This window comes from Pararge aegeria, chromosome 5, assembly GCF_905163445.1.
Source record: "Pararge aegeria chromosome 5, ilParAegt1.1, whole genome shotgun sequence".
Taxonomy (NCBI): Eukaryota; Metazoa; Arthropoda; class Insecta; order Lepidoptera; family Nymphalidae; genus Pararge; species Pararge aegeria.
In genome coordinates this window covers 19,695,373-19,714,714 of record NC_053184.1, presented here as the reverse complement: position 1 = coordinate 19,714,714, position 19,342 = coordinate 19,695,373, and the positions used below count along the sequence as shown (strand labels likewise).

At 38.8% G+C, this 19,342-nt stretch overlaps 1 protein-coding gene across 1 annotated transcript in view; it reads right to left on the bottom strand.

Annotated features, from left to right (window-relative positions):
* Positions 1-8,426, bottom strand: part of LOC120623675 (neprilysin-4-like) — a 77,387-nt gene extending 68,961 nt beyond the window's left edge. The window contains exon 1 of the mRNA XM_039889845.1: positions 8,145-8,426. Within this exon, the coding sequence (XP_039745779.1) occupies positions 8,145-8,156 (12 nt within the window). The 5' untranslated portion in view covers positions 8,157-8,426. The remainder of the gene's footprint in view (positions 1-8,144) is intronic.
* Between the last annotated feature and the right edge of the window lie 10,916 nt (positions 8,427-19,342).

Sequence of the window (19,342 nt, the reverse complement as noted above, 5' to 3'; positions counted from 1 at the left end):
CCACACCAAACAGATCTTGGGCAATGTACCCTCCACGCAAGTTTCCCTCCGAAACCGGAGCATCCTCAGGAGATGTTGATCTTACATTGAATAATTGTTGAATTTTTGATCCAATATAAATCTGTGGGTGATACTAACAATGAAGTAAGCATGCATTCAAATTGTAGAATACTCATTTTTATATGAACAATAAAATACTGAATTTCGTGCAGGCTTTGGCTTTTCCTCAACTTTAGACCACTTAAATTCTGTTTTATTTCTAGTTGTACCTATCTCTAGATAGGTACAACTAGAAATAAAACACAATTTAAGTATCTCAATACAATAACCACAGGTATCCAAATGTTTATCCGTATCCAGTATCTCGACGCATAACATTTTATTTTTTGCACATCGTTTGGTGTAATAGGTTTATACCACACTTAATTAGTCCAAGACTGGTTGTGGAATCTTTTTGCGCACACACAGATCCAAATAGATGACTTTTGAACCTTTTGCATTCTAAAGCCTGTACCATTAGTACGAGTTTTGTTTTCTTTGACGCATCATCAACATCACAGTCTTGGGCACAGACCTGCTCTCAAAAGCAATACAATTTAATAGCATTCCCTATTCCTATGCCTATACTTACTTACTAATATTATAAATGTGATTGCAAGTTTGTTTGTTACGCTTTCACGCAAAAACTACTTTTCGGATAATCATGAAACTTTGTACACATATACTTCCAAGTATATGTGTACAAAGGTATAAGAAGTAACATGGTATACTTTTATCCCGAAATTAAGCTTAGTTCTTTTTCTTTTCAAAGTGTTTGACGATTTTACACTATAACTCCGTCAAACTATTAAGGATTTAAACTTTTTGGAAAAACTAAAATGTTGACTATAGTCTACTACTGCTGACTTCATGGTGACGGTTTTTTGTGGCGGTGTGCGTGCGCATCGTAATAATTTACTCCTACCATTTTTCCCTAACGCACCAAAAGAAGTAGGTATAACTTCAATAATAAAACCTGCAGTGCTTAGATTACCTCTTGCTTTCGTAATGCTTTAAACAAAAGTCCTACATTCAAACAGCCTACGGTTATTCCGAGCCAGAGCAAAACTCGACATCCTTTTCCCTACCATATTTTTCAAAACGGTTCCACTAATTCGGCAGGTGGCCACACTAGATGTATTTGACTCATGTTACGATACCCGAAAACCATTGAAGTTTACGAGGTGAGTAATTTCATACTAAGTATGGTTACCGACTTTTAATATTATGGTTATTACGACTTGTTTGTTTTTTAGGAACATATATGTTTACCAGATGATAAAACTTAATTATCTGTACCTACTTACTAATATAAAAATAGGTACTTCGAGGATCCATTCTTAATTTAAAATTTTCCTTGGTTGTTATAAAATCTTGAGATCCGGAATTAATGTAAAAAAGGCTTGGCTCAAGTTTGATGCTTATTTTGGATACGTTTTTTTAAAAGAACTCACAATAGTTGTAGTTACCCAAACTTGAATCATAATTTAATAGGAACTTATTATTCCAGACGTTCTTCTACTGTTAGAAAAGCCGTATTTAAATCGATGAGGGAAAGCCGTATTTAAAAACTATTTCGAGTTGTTCAAAATAGAACTCTCTGTTTTTGTCTTTTAGTTATTGCTAAAAAGTTCAGTCAAGATCAGTTTGAAAGATAATTCAAAATTGATTGGTCAAACAGACATTTTGAACGTACATTTATACTCATTTAGCATTTCGGTACTACCTTGATGGTTCAGTTGTTAACATGTTAGACTTCAGAACACGAGGTCCTAAGATAGTTTTTTTAAATAAATAATTATACTACATATTTTTTTAATTCCACTACAAGTTAGCCCTTCACTGAAATCTCAACTGTTATTAAGTAACAATGAAGTCCGAGACATGGATTAAATGGCGTTACGGGCGAACCTATACCGTCCACTCCCGTGCCTCGGGATCAAGGTTGCAGCTTTGGAGCAGTCTTAGCTCTAAATTCCTGAAGTCTTATACTATCATCGCATAGTGCAGTATTATTACAAAATGACAATTTTCGTGACATAACTTGATATCCTAGAAATAATAATAATAACTGTAAATATATATGGAAACTACAAAAAAAAGTTCAAAACTGCACACTGCACACAGATGCACGTATTGACGAAGTCCCAAAGCTATTCTCGCAGGATTTTAGTTAGAGTTGGGGCCTAGATGACTAAATGTGGGGCCTGTTCGGTCCGTGCATCTGTGTGTGTGTTTGTGTGTTTGATGTTTCGAAGGTTTGTTCGTAGTTTCTATACTGCTTTAATATATTTACTGTGTCCAAGGTTTTTTCATTACAAAACCTAAAAAGTTTAAAAATATACCTACTGCCTTAAGCGATGGCAGCAAGCCCCCTGATCCCTGGTAAAGAATGACGACGGTATCAAGGATAAAACGTTAAGAAAGTGCGCGCCTATAGTAGACAGGTAAGTATTTTCATTACAGTCATTCAGGCAATTAAATTGTGACTATTCAGTACTTACTATTCATTTATGCTGTCCTTTCGCAACAAGGCTACTTAATGATAAGCCCATGTTTTTTGTATTTATCTATTAAAACATTTACGCCAAAAGGAGGACACTGGTGCGAGTTCTGCTGTATACATAAAACCACACAAAACCACCATTGTAACAACCAAAGGCTACAATTCAATCCCAAATATACCGTTGGATGGCGTTAGTAGTGATTTTAAGATCACGCTATCGACTGTACAACTCCAAATGTATAAGACCTTGTCTAACATTTAGGTTTTCATCGGATCACAGAATCAGATATTGCATTGACGGCGCTTCGGCTCTCAGCTGAACACCCTCGATCCTGTCTAATAGGTACGGTTCTGTTAGTGCACATTGTGCCACGCGCGATTGCCTAACTACACCGCTCTCCCTGTACTTCTTTCTCTCTCTTGTCACGTGTACTCTCACTTTAACCAATAAAGTTATCTTCGTGAAACCACCGCTGTTTTCCTAAGTCTGAAACCCCGCAAGCCCTACAACACCATTATATAAAAGTAGCCTATTATTGTAAAAAGGACAACATAATTTTAGCCCTGTTAATTTCGTTTCATCATCATCAAGTGATTTTTTTTTAATAGACTTTATAATTTATTGAATGTAATTTTATTCTAATTAATATTTTATAATGATTTTACTATTTGACATAAAATTTACTGACATATTAATAACGAATATATTATATTAAACATTTATACTTTATATATTTTTTATGATTTGTATTCAATTTTATTAATTAATTAATTTAATAATGAATTTGCTATCATTTGAAAATCTGTCATATGTATCTGTCAAAATAAACTAAAACATAACTATTTAAATACATACAAGCTGAAACACAAATAATAACAATATCTTATTGAAAAATGTTATTATTCCGTAGATGAGTACATAGTAAATTAATTGTAATTAATCTAATTCTGAAAGTTATTAATTATTTTTAAGTTAAGATTTGCATGCATTTAAATGGGGTAAACATTGTTCCGTATAATTTTTGTAACATTTATAATTTCACATGTTTTTTGCAAATAAATGATTATTATTAAAAAAAAGTATTATTATTCAATCCATTACCGGCCCACAACAGGGCACGGGTCTTCCCTCAGAGTGAGAAGAGTTCAGGCCGTAGTCCACCATGTTGCTTCAACGGTGAAGGAAACCTACATGTCTGAGAGTAAGGAAACCTACATAATGCTCTCAACTGCGTGTGAGATCTACCAATCCGGACTTAACCCCTTCTCATTGTGGGAGGAGACCAGTGCCCCGTAGTCGGTCGGTCATGGGTTGAAATGATCATGAGTCTGAAATGTTTTTTTTCTAAAACACCTATTCACAAAATATTACTTATTTTTTAAATAATTTCTTCCTGAAAGCTTGTAGACATGACGTATAGTCGTTCTCACCTTTATTGCAAAACCACCGTCGCGTCGACACAATACAGAAAAACATTCCCGAATTCTTACAATAAGTATTATTGTAACTTGTATCTACCTCCATTGTTAATTCGTATGTTATCAATATTATTATAACATAGCATTCGTGAATTTAATTGCGTAATACTTTTAAACCTCGTTGATCTTACAGTTAGAATGCTAGATTACGAAGTCCAAGGTTCGATACCCCTGTGAGGCCCAAAATTTATTTCAATTATTTTACCTACCTATATCTACATGCTTCTTGTTATTCTCTTCTTGCTATATATAATATCAAACGTTAATGCCTAGATACTTAGCTGCGTTGGAGCAGCACTGTTATTTTATGATTTATAACCATTTTTCCGACGAGAGAAGATGCCTTTCTAAACAGAGAAATTGCCTGACATCCGAATGAATTGTCCGAACAATGTATGGTAGGTCCTATCATCAGAGAGCAGCGTACGGAACACAGATGTTTCAGATGTAGCAAATTAATAAGTACTTAAATCATATTATGACCAGCGAGATGAACTAATTTAAGGTCTTAACTAGCTGACCCGTGCGACTTCGTCTGCACCAAATCGTTTATTTTCGGCAAACACGCTAATAAACGATTTATCGCCCCCGAAACCCCCTGTATACTAAATTTCATGAAAATCGTTGGAGCCGATTCCGAGATTCCAATGATATATATACAAGAATTGCTCGTTTAAAGATATAAGATAATATCTTTTTTTTTCCAAGCAAAAATTTACACCATTTTAAAGATAAGTGCTTTGAAAACACCCTTTTTAGCACATTTGAACTAATTGAGACTATCCCTTAATTTAATTTAATCAGTAATGTTAGTACCCATAACATAAGCTATTCTTACTTTTGGGGCGAAGTAGATGGCGATGTTTGTATTGTCATAGTATATTTATTATTCTTGTATTTTTATTTAATAAAGATTGAACATTACGCTCTTATTTCCCCTGGCGCGACGGTGAGCGCTGTGAATTTAAGTAGGCGGTCCCGGTTTCGATTCACGGCAAGAGCAATTTGGGAATTTATAATTTCTGAATTTCTTGTCTGGTGGGAGGCTTTGGCCGTGGCTAGTTATCAGCCTACCGACAAAGATGTGCCGCTAAGCGATTTAGTGTCGCGTAGAAACCGATTAGGGGGCTTCCTAACAGGTTAACCCGCTACCATCTTAAAGTGCACCATCACTTACTATCAGGTGAGATTGCACTCAAGGACTAACTTGTATTGGAATAAAAAAAAATACGGATTAAGATATCAGGGGGCGTTGTGGGAGGATGAGAGTAAAATTAGACCCTTCCGAATTGTACACAACACAGACATCGATCAACGTTGTTTATACAATGCAATCGAATAATTCGCAACTTTGCAACACCATCTTAATAAACGTTGTATGCAACACCCAAAAACATTACCAACACTCGTAAATATCGGTGGAACGGGTATTATGGCAGACAAGGTTGCTTGGAAGCATCCGGCTCCGCTTTCAGCTCTCACAAGATAAATAAATAAATAAATATACTACGACAATACACACATCGCCATCTAGCCCCAATTTAAGCGTAGCTTGTGTTATGGGTACTAAGATGACTGATGAATATTTTTTATTAATAATATACATAAATACTTATAATATACATATAAACACCCAGACACTGAAAAACATTCATGCTCATCACACAAACATTTTCCAGTTGTGGGAATCGAACCCACGGCCTTGGACTCAGAAAGCAGGGTCGCTGCAAACTGCGCCAATCGGCCGTCAAGATAGAAAAATGAATGTTAAAATGTAAAATGTAAATTGTTGATGTTGGAAAAGAGCAACTGCTGAGTTTCTTGCCGGCTTCTTCTCGGTAGAATCTGCCTTCCGAACCGGTGGTAGAATCACTACAAACAGACAACAGACTTGACGTTTCAAAAGTGCTTATATTAGGCCTACTTGAAATAAATGAATTTTGAATTTTGTTTTTTTTTTTTACTATTGTAGGTACAATCAACGGCTTCAATTATGTATCGATGACTAGTAGATCCGGCAGACAAGTCTTGGCTTTTTTTACCGCCATTTGTGTTTTTAAACCAACATGTAACCCATTGGAACAAACAAACAAAATTTCATAAAAATCGGTCCAACTGCATACGAGTAGCTAGGTGACAGACACACGTACGGAATAATTTTAAATATATTACTATTTTTCTCACCGTTTAAACCTTCCCTAGACTTCCACGAATATTTCAAGACCTAAATGAGCCAAATCGGTCCATACGTTCTCGAGTTTTAGTGAGACTAACGAAAAGCAATTAATTTTTATATATATAGATTACGACATATAATGTTTCTGTATATAAATAATGCTTAATGAAGTATCTCAGGCTGGGGATATTCAAAAGTATCATTTGTCGATTTATAAAAATGTGCATTCTTGCTTATTATTATTTTTGATTGTTATTTACGCACCTATACCGATTTCTTCCTGCACGGCTAGCATGGGAATTAGGGAGATCAATCGAATTACTAATAATTTAATTTATATACATGAAATGAATCTTATCAGTGTCCTATTTGAATGTTTACTATTTCTTTATTTCATGCTAATAATGCTTGTATTTAATCATGTTATTTTGTTCGTTTAATTTACTTTTTATTAATGTTAAATAGTTAGTTAATGTTAGCTTTTTATGGTAACATAAAATAGCAGTACTACATCTTTCAAATATGTCGTTCGATGTCCTGAATGAAATTTTATACATTGCCTAATTTATACCTTCCTACACTGGATACACTTCCATCTTGTTTGTGTAGTTGTAAGCTAGTTTAACACTTTTTATTGCATGCGGTGTTTACCTGTACGTAGATTTACTTTGTCTTCATACAATATAAGCTAGTTTAAATTGTTTTTTTGAATTGTTAAGTTGTTGGTAAAACAAATTAAAAAAACAAAAATTATCTCCTGGATAAAAAAGGAAAGGATAAAAAATTATCTCATCCCACAGCTTTATCAACTCTCAGAGCACTGGCGCTTAAGTGATAATAATATCCTAATAATAATAAACGGGGGTAAACTTCTCCTATTCCATGTTCCCGTGCTTTAGCAGGTGGACACGTTAATTATATCGATAAGGTATATAATCGGGGGATATAATTTTTGTCTCCTGCCTGGTTTAGCCCCGCTGGCCGTTGGTTGTTGGTTAGCCGATTCGCGTCGGATAAGTAAATAACTACATGAGTATAGGTCCTATTTTTCGTTACCTTCGATTGAGTATTTTTTTAAGTCAAAAAATATCAAACTACGTACTGGGTTGATGTTTTTTGTGATATCCATTGCATTTACGTATTAACATTTCTCGAACCGTTTAGACTTCATCTAAGATTTTGGCAACATGCTTTTGTCGACCTCCCTAGCGGCTAGCTTATGAAGTAAATTAGTAAAAAGTACCTAGATCCTTTTTTTTTTCTTGAAGAAGTGACCTGCATGAGAACAGTTACACGTGGTTCTTTACGGTTGCTAACCTGTACTGTTTGCGTACAGAAATGCAGCACTTTCTTTGCTAGAAGTAATTAAACCTCCTCAGGATATAATACTTTTCGATCGACAGATCCTTCCTTTGGTAATGTTATGGGATTACCGAATAATAATGTTGCTAAGTAGAACTCAAATTTATAAACCTACCCTCATAAATAAGCGAGTAAACTTTCCTAGATAATACTCTTAAATCTAACCTTTGTTAAACTACAATGACATTGATTTCGGCTTTTTTCCACCAGTTTCGAAGAAGGACGTAAGTAATTATTAAATACGACAAATGCAGATAAAAACGACATAGCTCGTTCCTGTTATGATTTTACGTGCTTCAAAACGCACCGTCAAGGTTTAACGGATACCTACCTTATCTCTAAGAGTTAAGATATATTTATCTTAGTTATTTTTAATGCTACATAAATTTTATCAAAAATAATAGGTAAGTAGGTACCTAATTTAAAAATAAATTGTTTCTGTTAAGAACGCAAAAACTACCTGAAAATTAAAAAAAAAATATCGATGCTGCGCAGTCAGCCCTTAACTTTTGCTGTTGCTATAAAATAACATAGTACCTATTTAATTTAATTATAAATAATAAAAATTATTTTGAGTCATACCTTATACTTCATCTTCGGAAAATTAACAAACAATTATCACAATCACTATTAATTTATTAAAAATTCTGTAATAAAAAATAATATTGTTTTTTTTTTAAGTTTTCAATAAATAAACATGTCGGTTTTTAACGCACGTTGGTTTGTCTTTCGCGCCGAACAAACGTTGCCGCGCATGCGTGTCCCACGGCCACACCACAATGGCTGCGCTTCAGGCGGCGCAGTGGTTTTGCTTCCCCGCCATAACGGTGCAACGACCCGTGCTCTCAAACAACTTCCTTCAACTAGAGTCTAGAGTGCAGCACGCAGAAATGTACACAAAGTTGAAGGTAAGATGACGCACGATGCGATTCGGATGCTGAAATCGCGATACAGTTGGTTTAACTAATGCTCTTACAGTTTCATCACTTTATCTTGAAACATTGTCGATTTCATCTGGGATTAGAATAAAAATTAGTCTTGTGTTTCGAGTAAATTGTATCTACTTTCTTGCAAAATTTAAATAACGTCTGAACTTCTGCAAGAGTTACTGGCAGGCTGGACGTGCATCGGTTTCCCTTTTGGGTTCGATACCCGGCACGTTCATCTCACTTTTTAAAGTTATAGGAGTTGGTTTTTTTAATTACAGCAATTACTTAAGAATCACTTGATTTAACGCTGAAAGTAAACATCGTGAGGAAACCTGCACTAAACGTGTGTGTAGTCTATTAATCCGCACTTCGCCAATATGGTGGATTACGGCCCAACTCTTCTCAGTCTGAGAGGCCCGTATCCTAACTGCCCTGTAATGGGACCATTGAATTAATAACATACAGAGTCCTCATTCAACCATTATTGTATGCAGTGCAATGGGTCCAAAAACAGAGAGAACGCCTCGCGCACGTCTTACTTTACACTCGCGGAATGTTGCTAGCTCACAAACTTATTCCGATTTTTACGTTTTATGGTGAACGCTTAGAAAATTAAAGGGTAAGTTATTTATATTCTTATCTGCTAAGCGTTATGCACTGACTAACCGTTTTTTCGAGAAACCATTCTAAAGGGGTTTTTGATGCTTCAATATTAGTCGTGTACACGGTTTCTGTATTTTCTTAATTCTTTGATTAGAATGAAATAAAATTATATTTCTGATTAGAATGAATTAAAAAGTATTTTAAAGCTATAAAAATATCCTTGTTGATAAAACTTAAAACTATTGATTGGAATAGGAATACTGCATACTATTAATGTAACCCGTTTTTGTGTTTACCGGCGATCTAATAACATTTTATATCACGATAGCTGATATTGATGTGACCAATAGTTCAGGCACATATAAACTTTTTGTAAGTAATGACGAGTAGGTACTTAATTCATGTAGTACATTATTTTTATGTATCACCAATAGTTTCTCAGCGCCAAGTAATGAAATTTATAGGCGAAATTTTCCTACTGTGTATTACATTATTGCATTTTTTTAAGGATGTCCAACTTTTTTGAAAAAAAAATTACTTCCTGATACGTTCTTTTATTTTGTTGGTGAATAAATGGTTTAAATCATTCCAGTACTTTCTGACCATATTCGGTACAAACAAGCAAACAAAAAAGCAGAAAAATCTTTCCTCTTTACGTTATTAGTATAGAAGAATAGACAGCGCCTGTCTCTACAGTTATGGCAAACTTAATCATCGATGTTTGTGCTAAAAAAAAATAACTTGTCACCATGGATTTTTTACCTAAATAATTATTTCAATATTCAATTATTTCAAGTAGGCATCCTTTTTCTACCACCGCTTTTGAAACGACAAGTTTCTCTGCTTGTAGTGACTCTACCACATTAATCTGTTTAAATTTTTAAAGGAAGAACCAAATTTCTAAGTGCAATAGTTTTTGAAAAATGTCGTTTTGAAGGCGGTAGCTCCGAGCAAAGGCGTTTTCTTTTATTTCCCAGCTTAGGCCAATCCAAAAATATTTCTTCGAGACCGAATATGACCGTGAGAATCGAGTTTCTGCATCCAGTTTACAATCTTATTTTCAATTTTGGGGTTTGAAGATTAGTAGCCTTCCCATATCTTTCTTCCATATGGTGGTGGTAAAAAGAAGACACGTAGGTAAGCCTAGAGTGTTACGTTTATGTGTCATTGGCTTGATTAAAAAAAGTAAAACAAATTGATTTTTAAACTAAATATTATAGATAAATTAAAGGATCTTAGATAATTCTTGTAAGTAGTGTTAGGATTTAAATTTAAATAGCATTATAATTTCCACTTCTTTGTTATTTTTTTTAATTTAATCTTATTTTGAACGAGACGATCGGTTGTCATTCTCCGATTGGTTAACGCCGGTAGACGCATAACGGCGGGAACCAATCAAATTGCTTGGATTCTACCTGGACGCTATGAGTTTTGGCGGGAAATTGGGTTTTCTTCTTGGCGGGTTGGGTCGTTCTTTTAGATGGGTTATGAAGTGAATTGCGAGGTTGAAAAACGATAAGTTCACATTGTCATAGTTTATAAAGTAAATTAATAAAGTGATATTTGTATAGTATGTTTATTTGCATCTTTTCGTGGCCTTTTCGCTATCCTACTACAGTTCTAATAATTCAGAAGTGACAAGACCGCGTTACAGTTCAACGCGTAAGTACACGCCCAGTTATATAATTTTTTTAGCTGTTTAATTAATTTGTAATAATATTTAGCGCTTCTGCGCGAAATGTTGCTGATGGTAACTCATAATCACATTTAGGATTAATATTTTGTGTTGTTAACTTAATTGAGTAGGTATGCACGGACTAAGTGCCTATTTTGCAATATTTTTTGAGTGTGTTTTAATTTCATTTGTAACGGTATATTTATTTACCTACTCATATTGTAGGTTATATAAAAATAAAATACTATAAATTACTGAGCTTTGGATTTGATATTATTTTTCCGATAGATATTATTTTCAAATGTACCAAAGGTAGGTTTAACTTGGCATGGCATTGCAACTATGGCATTCGGGCTATCGCAAATATGATAAAAATTTAATATTTATAGTCACTTTCTACGTAACGGTGAATTTGAGAATTTGTGACATGCTTCTAGATCTTACAAAAAAAACAAAAACAATCGAATAGAATTCTTTTTTTTAAATTTCTATTTATTTGTTTGTTTGTATTTGTCTACACCCCTTGTACAGTTTATTTATTTTTAAATTCAAACTTAAACTTTGTTTTCTTGTATCTGACCCTACCCGTGGAACATCGAGGCCGGAGCCCAGTGACGGAGCGGAGCCGTAGCTGGCTATGTGCACGCAGCCCTTCTCGGGTCCAGAGTTGGGAGCTAGAGCCAAGCCGTGAGCGGGTGAAGATTTAGGAGAAGCTGTTACTGCAAGAGCGAGAGCAACAATAGAAGTCGCAGCCGCTACACCGCGCCATCTATTACTTCGCATCGGGCTACTCCGCGTCAACATTCAAGTCGCAGTCAACGCAGCGACCACGTGTCCTGAGAACAGCTGGGCGGCGCGGCGGGCAGAGACGGGCCGGCGCAGTGCATCCTGCTGGGCGGCGCGGCGGGCAGAGACGGGCCGGCGCAGTGCATCCTGCTGGGCGGCGCGGCGGGCAGAGACGGGCCGGCGCAGTGCATCCTGCTGGGCGGCGCGGCGGGCAGAGACGGGCCGGCGCAGTGCATCCTGCTGGGCGGCGCGGCGGGCAGAGACGGGCCGGCGCAGTGCATCCTGCTGGGCGGCGCGGCGGGCAGAGACGGGCCGGCGCAGTGCATCCTGCTGGGCGGCGCGGCGGGCAGAGACGGGCCGGCGCAGTGCATCCTGCTGGGCGGCGCGGCGGGCAGAGACGGGCCGGCGCAGTGCATCCTGCTGGGCGGCGCGGCGGGCAGAGACGGGCCGGCGCAGTGCATCCTGCTGGGCGGCGCGGCGGGCAGAGACGGGCCGGCGCAGTGCATCCTGCTGGGCGGCGCGGCGGGCAGAGGCTGGGGCCGGCGCAGTGCATCCTGCCGGGCGGCGCGGCGGGCAGAGACGGGCCGGCGCAGTGCATCCTGCTGGGCGGCGCGGCGGGCAGAGACGGGCCGGCGCAGTGCATCCTGCTGGGCGGCGCGGCGGGCAGAGACGGGCCGGCGCAGTGCATCCTGCTGGGCGGCGCGGCGGGCAGAGACGGGCCGGCGCAGTGCATCCTGCTGGGCGGCGCGGCGGGCAGAGACGGGCCGGCGCAGTGCATCCTGCTGGGCGGCGCGGCGGGCAGAGACGGGCCGGCGCAGTGCATCCTGCTGGGCGGCGCGGCGGGCAGAGACGGGCCGGCGCAGTGCATCCTGCTGGGCGGCGCGGCGGGCAGAGACGGGCCGGCGCAGTGCATCCTGCTGGGCGGCGCGGCGGGCAGAGACGGGCCGGCGCAGTGCATCCTGCTGGGCGGCGCGGCGGGCAGAGACGGGCCGGCGCAGTGCATCCTGCTGGGCGGCGCGGCGGGCAGAGACGGGCCGGCGCAGTGCATCCTGCTGGGCGGCGCGGCGGGCAGAGACGGGCCGGCGCAGTGCATCCTGCTGGGCGGCGCGGCGGGCAGAGACGGGCCGGCGCAGTGCATCCTGCTGGGCGGCGCGGCGGGCAGAGACGGGCCGGCGCAGTGCATCCTGCTGGGCGGCGCGGCGGGCAGAGACGGGCCGGCGCAGTGCATCCTGCTGGGCGGCGCGGCGGGCAGAGACGGGCCGGCGCAGTGCATCCTGCTGGGCGGCGCGGCGGGCAGAGACGGGCCGGCGCAGTGCATCCTGCTGGGCGGCGCGGCGGGCAGAGACGGGCCGGCGCAGTGCATCCTGCTGGGCGGCGCGGCGGGCAGAGACGGGCCGGCGCAGTGCATCCTGCTGGGCGGCGCGGCGGGCAGAGACGGGCCGGCGCAGTGCATCCTGCTGGGCGGCGCGGCGGGCAGAGACGGGCCGGCGCAGTGCATCCTGCTGGGCGGCGCGGCGGGCAGAGACGGGCCGGCGCAGTGCATCCTGCTGGGCGGCGCGGCGGGCAGAGACGGGCCGGCGCAGTGCATCCTGCTGGGCGGCGCGGCGGGCAGAGACGGGCCGGCGCAGTGCATCCTGCTGGGCGGCGCGGCGGGCAGAGACGGGCCGGCGCAGTGCATCCTGCTGGGCGGCGCGGCGGGCAGAGACGGGCCGGCGCAGTGCATCCTGCTGGGCGGCGCGGCGGGCAGAGACGGGCCGGCGCAGTGCATCCAGCTGGGCGGCGCGGCGGGCAGAGACGGGCCGGCGCAGTGCATCCTGCTGGGCGGCGCGGCGGGCAGAGACGGGCCGGCGCAGTGCATCCTGCTGGGCGGCGCGGCGGGCAGAGGCTGGGGCCGGCGCAGTGCATCCTGCCGGGCGGCGCGTCGTGGCGTCGCGAGATATGATAAAAGGTCACGTCGTCTTTCCGATTCTAAGAAATGATTTGAAATGTCTTAAGGACAGTTTGACGTCTCAACCGTGTAGGTACTGAAGTTCTTTCCAAACAGTTGAACCCAAATATAGTTTCAATTTCGACTCCTTCCACCAAACCTAAGGATAGATGTTTGGCTTAAAAAAAAAAAAAAAAAAAACAATGATTTTGCTTATGTATACGGTTGGAAAAAAATAAATAAAACTGTCACTCATTTTGCTATAAAGAAACTCCAAGGCCTTGACAAAATATGGTAGGAAGACCTAAATTCAGTTTTGTTACCTGGCCGAAATGGCAAGAGAAATTAGTAAATGTTTTCCTTGTTAGCAAAATTAGGGCCAGGCTTTAAGGGATATACTTAAAAGGAAGAGCAGTTATAATACCTATAGAAAATTAATTTTATGAAAAGCGATATAGTTGATAGGCGTGCAGTTATTCATGATATCAGTGAAAGGAGTTTAAAATCCGGTGCTCTAGCATTTCGTTCCTAATTAGTTATTGCAATTTTTGATAAGCAGCAAGAACTCGTACCAAAACTATTTGTCTCAGGAAAAGAATTCCCTCTCTCTATTTATTTGAAAATTAATGAAAAATGGGCAAATAAACGGCACGTCACGTCAAACAGTTGTCGTTTTCGGCAGTGAGATTAGGCTGGTGAAGGAATCCTTAGTTAAGGAGTTAGGTGTGGCTCATGACTACGAGTATATACCGTCTTTATTACGGGGATTCGGCAATGTAAAATTATTAAAGAATTAGTGTTAATGGAGTATACGCTCGTGTTCTATGTAAAGTTATATTTGGCAATTTGCTAAAAGATCTATATCTATCCTCAAAGATCAGCCATACACGAAACAGCCCCATATTATCGTTTCTAAAGTTGCAACTAAGCTCCAGTTCATGTATATCGGCAGGAAGATGTCACTTTTGATACAAGAATCTTTGATTGGAATTAGTACGGCATGAGTGGTAGAGATCCATGGCGCAGTATCGGTAAGGGCAAGACTTGAACATTATTTTAAGGGAAACGGCATCGTAAGAAAAAGTCTTGAGGGTAAGCCGACCATGCAATATTTTATTTGTGGTGGTTTCTATCGCTCTGAAAGTTGACATGTCAGTATAACAGTTCCCTTGTTGCGAACCTTGCTGGATTTCAGGTAGTTCTTTTTTGTGCAGGGCAAAACGAGTAGACGTTGTAGTAAAAACATCAAACCACCTATGATTATGGTTATTTAAGATAATTTTGATTTAAAATAGAAGCGTGTCAGTTATAAATACCAGGAATAGATAAGCAGAGAATGTAAGAGTTGCTCGATCGTTAGAAACATTCTTTTGCGTCTTCAATTAAAGAAAGAAAGAAGAAAAATGTTACATAAATTTGTTAAAGAATAAAAAAAGAAAAAAAATGTGTGATAAAGGAGCTGGCTCAGTATAACTGCATACTAAAAAGCGCAGCACTGGTTTTCAGCCAGCCCCGTTGTCTTGGTCGTCACTGAATCTTCACGACTAAACAATAACAAAATAATCAAAAAAAAAAAAAAGGACAATAACATAGAATATAATATATAAACAAACGAAAGATATTTTTACATTAACATAAGCTTTATTAACCCCGGAAGGACATCATGAAATACAAAATCATCTAAGAGGTAAATAATAAACAAAATCAAAAAGTATGACACTAATAAACATGAAAAACTAAAATCTATAATCAAATGTAAAGTCAAATGTAATGTGAGTGTCTTTAGTGTGCATAAAGGAAAAATTATATAAAAGTAGGTAGGTAAAAGGTGCTTCACACCTTTTAGTAATAATTTGTTATTTATTTATTTATTTTTTATTTACTAGTGGTCATTGAGATTTTTGTACAATAATTTGTAGTATTTTTTTTAACTCTATTTGTAGACGTAAAGATCTAGGTTGTACTAACGCGACCACGATGGATATAGAGTTGATATTGAGTTAAACAGCCAATGTACTCTCTTCTATCGACCTTAAATGTTTATTTATCTAGGAAAATAAAAGAACAATAGAAATACAAAGACGGAAGTAGAATACAATAGTTTTAAAATCCAAAAGTCCACGCCTCATAATCTTATTCATTACAATAAAATTGAGATTATTTGTAAATAATAATTCAACTACATCTAATTATACCGTAAACAGTAATAGGCTTTTATTACTCAAAATACCTATGATGCCTATGAAAAAAAACCAACTCTATAAGTGAAGTATTTCGCTAGTTATCGTGACCACAAGATACGGGATCCGCACATACAGACACACGGACGTCCAAGACAAAAAAAAAAAAAAACAAAAAGAGATTTTAAAATATAATGAGTTATTTAAAAATTAATATCATCGTTTCGGCTTGTATGGTAGTACCGCCACTGGTTCTACGTTGTGTTGCATAGAAAAATAAATGCGGCTTCCTTTCCAAGTTTCGTAGACTTAATAGTTTCTTTGATTCCGTGATTACTTAGCCAATAGTATTTAGTTTTTTAATAAAGAGAGACTTCAACGACACTACACAAGATATAAGCTATTTTAACCAACTTTTGAAATAAATATTATACCAAAATATTTTTTTGTATAAATCGAGTTTGACTAAGTGCAACAAAAAGCTTCCAACAAACATAAAACTAACTTTATAGTTGAAAATGTAGGCAAACCTCGATATATCTACTGAATATATCTGCGTCACCTTTTCGATTTTAGAAAATTTTCTTTTTCTCAACATTTGTCTATTTATATTCACTTATAAAAGTAATAAAGAAAAAAAAATCTGGTGGTGGTGTAAAATTATTATAAACCTACATTCAATTAGCTAAATACAAATACATAAACAAAATTGCACAAGTAAGAATGATATAATAAAAAAAAATATATATTAAACTAATATATACTCAATCGTACATAACTAAGAACTATAACTAACTAACTAACTAAGAATACTTAAGAACATGTAAATAAGATAGGTTGTCACACCGTGAGAGAGAAGAAGTACGTGTCAAGGTAAAATAAATGTTTTAATGCTGGAATAGCTTGTAGAGTATTCTAGTATGATTGAGTCTACGTTAAAAGGATAGCTTATTGAGAATGTGCGTCGATTACCACTATGATTATATTGCTAAAATTAATTAGAGTTAAGGGGAACTATTCTATGCCCATCCTAGACGATGTGATAGCTCGACTCACAGGCTAAGCTTGTTTGTTTTCACTCGATTTGACTTCAGGGTCTACTACCAAGTCCCTATTTCAGTGCTTAGTATACACCTAACTTCGTTTGTCTTTCATATGGTCAATACAATCATGATACCATTTGACTAGCACCGGCTGTCTTTCAGTGAATGATAAATATAATCTTAGGGTCAGATTGTTTCGGTTAGGTCAATTAATAGTGAGGATTGGCTGCATACACTGCAGCTTGGTACAGACTACAGAGCTGTGTAGGACCTTAACAGGGCTTAAAAGATAACTTATTAATAAAAGATAATAAGTTGTTTCGTTACCTTAAGTCAGATAAAAGAAACCCCGTAGGTAAGCATGTGTTAAAAGCATTCAAAGCGGTATGAAGGTCTTCCCCACCCTATTGCTAAAGCATATATGCCATTTCTTAACATTCATGTGCCCTTCGTAAAGTCAAATTGGCACATGCTCGTTTTTGTAGAGGATTGCACAAAGTTTTGTTTTACTAAGCCCGATAGCAATAACAACCTCTTAAATTGGATAAGAGCTCTAGAAGGCAGTATTATGAGTGACGAAGGTAACCATTTCACTTCTCACACATTAACTCTATTTTGCTTGAATAGGGGCACAAAGCATAACCTTATCGCAGTAGGAAGGTTGAATGGCAAAGTAGGTACAGGGGTACAATCTTACCATTCTCGACTCCTTAGAGGCAATGACGGCGAAATATGGTGTAAAGAATTGGGAAATTATTAGGATTAACATTCTGGAAATATTCAGTGGGGACTGAATAACACCATCCAGATAACGACCGCCCGCGCCGGCCGGTAGGACACCATCAGAGGTAATGTCTCAATGCTGTTTCCAAAGGCGCTGATGAGAACTGTGTCGTCAATGTTTGCGTCAAGGGGTTAAAGATGAAATGATGATGAAAGAACAAACGGCTTTATGCAAAAGGGTTAACTTATTAAGATAACTCAATCGTGTATGATGCTATGAATACATATTGCTTATGCCTTTGAGGTGAATGGTTCGGATACCAGTAGTAACTTATAATGAGGATTGATTAAAATATAGCAAAAAAAAAAAAAAAAATTTGGATAAGAGTTGGTTCTATTTGGTTTTAGTTTACAATGTTTTATGTTCAAGTTTTGTTTTGTGTGTTTTATAAGCGCTTGATGCATAAAACTACAGACAACCATTTTTCTATTGTTGCAGATTAGACACGAGAATCGATCGGATCGTGTCTTGATGTAGCTGGAATCAGGCACGAGAATCGATCGGATCGTGCCCTGATACAGCAAAAACACTAGAGCCAGGCACGAGAATCGATCGGATCGTGTCCTGGAACTTAAATAGAGAGAGAGTATGTTGCCCACTGACTGCCACAAGTAAATCGATCGTCTTGTTGGCATGTCTGTAGGGTTTCCCCTGATAAATCGATCGTTCAGGGGATGAGTCGTAATGGGTTATTCGATTAATTGATCGTTCGGATCCCAAATATAATGAATACATATATGATGAAAAACATTTATCGATCGTTGTTTTTCTTATCAAGTAAATTTATATAATGTTTATGAAGTAGTATGAATAATATTATTATTATATAATTATATAGGTATTAATAGGTCTAGAAAATAATCTTTACCTATATTATTTACTAAAATATTGATGGTTGTGGTTGTTTTGTTAGTTATATTAAACTCCAATGTATATGTAAATATATAGTAAGATGATAATGGATGTTTATAACATATTTTGGTACTCAATTGTTAAAATTATGTCAAGATTGAAACAACTGGCCAAGTTCCGATTGTTAGGATGCCTCCTGGCGACATGTGCGAGGGCGCACACGTTGTCAGGACGGTCGATTGTTAGGATTTAAATTTAAATAGCATTATAATTTCCACTTCTTTGTTATTTTTTTTAATTTAATCTTATTTTGAACGAGACGATCGGTTGTCATTCTCCGATTGGTTGTCATTCTCCGATTGGTTAACGCCGGTAGACGCATAACGGCGGGAACCAATCAAATTGCTTGGATTCTACCTGGACGCTATGAGTTTTGGCGGGAAATTGGGTTTTCTTCTTGGCGGGTTGGGTCGTTCTTTTAGATGGGTTATGAAGTGAATTGCGAGGTTGAAAAACGATAAGTTCACATTGTCATAGTTTATAAAGTAAATTAATAAAGTGATATTTGTATAGTATGTTTATTTGCATCTTTTCGTGGCCTTTTCGCTATCCTACTACAGTTCTAATAGTAGCTTGAAGATGAACTGAATGCAATACATTTTCATTAATAAATCTCTGACATGAGGCATCAAAAATCTTTGAACCTGGGACTTTAAACACAAAATTACTTATGATGTTTTGTTATTTTTAACTATGCTTTAGCGATTTATAAAGGTTTTTTTGTGCGACAAAGATTTTGAAAAAAAACAAAATGGCGGCTGGTCATAGGCCACCGTCAATACAAAAATCTTCACACCCCTTTAAATTCAAGATTTTGTGTTACATTTTGTATTTGCATAAAAATCATGACATCATAACTGCATTTCAATAAATAAGTCTTAGTTTGAAAACATCATATTTTGAAACATGTATGATATTTTATATCATGATCCAAAGATAGC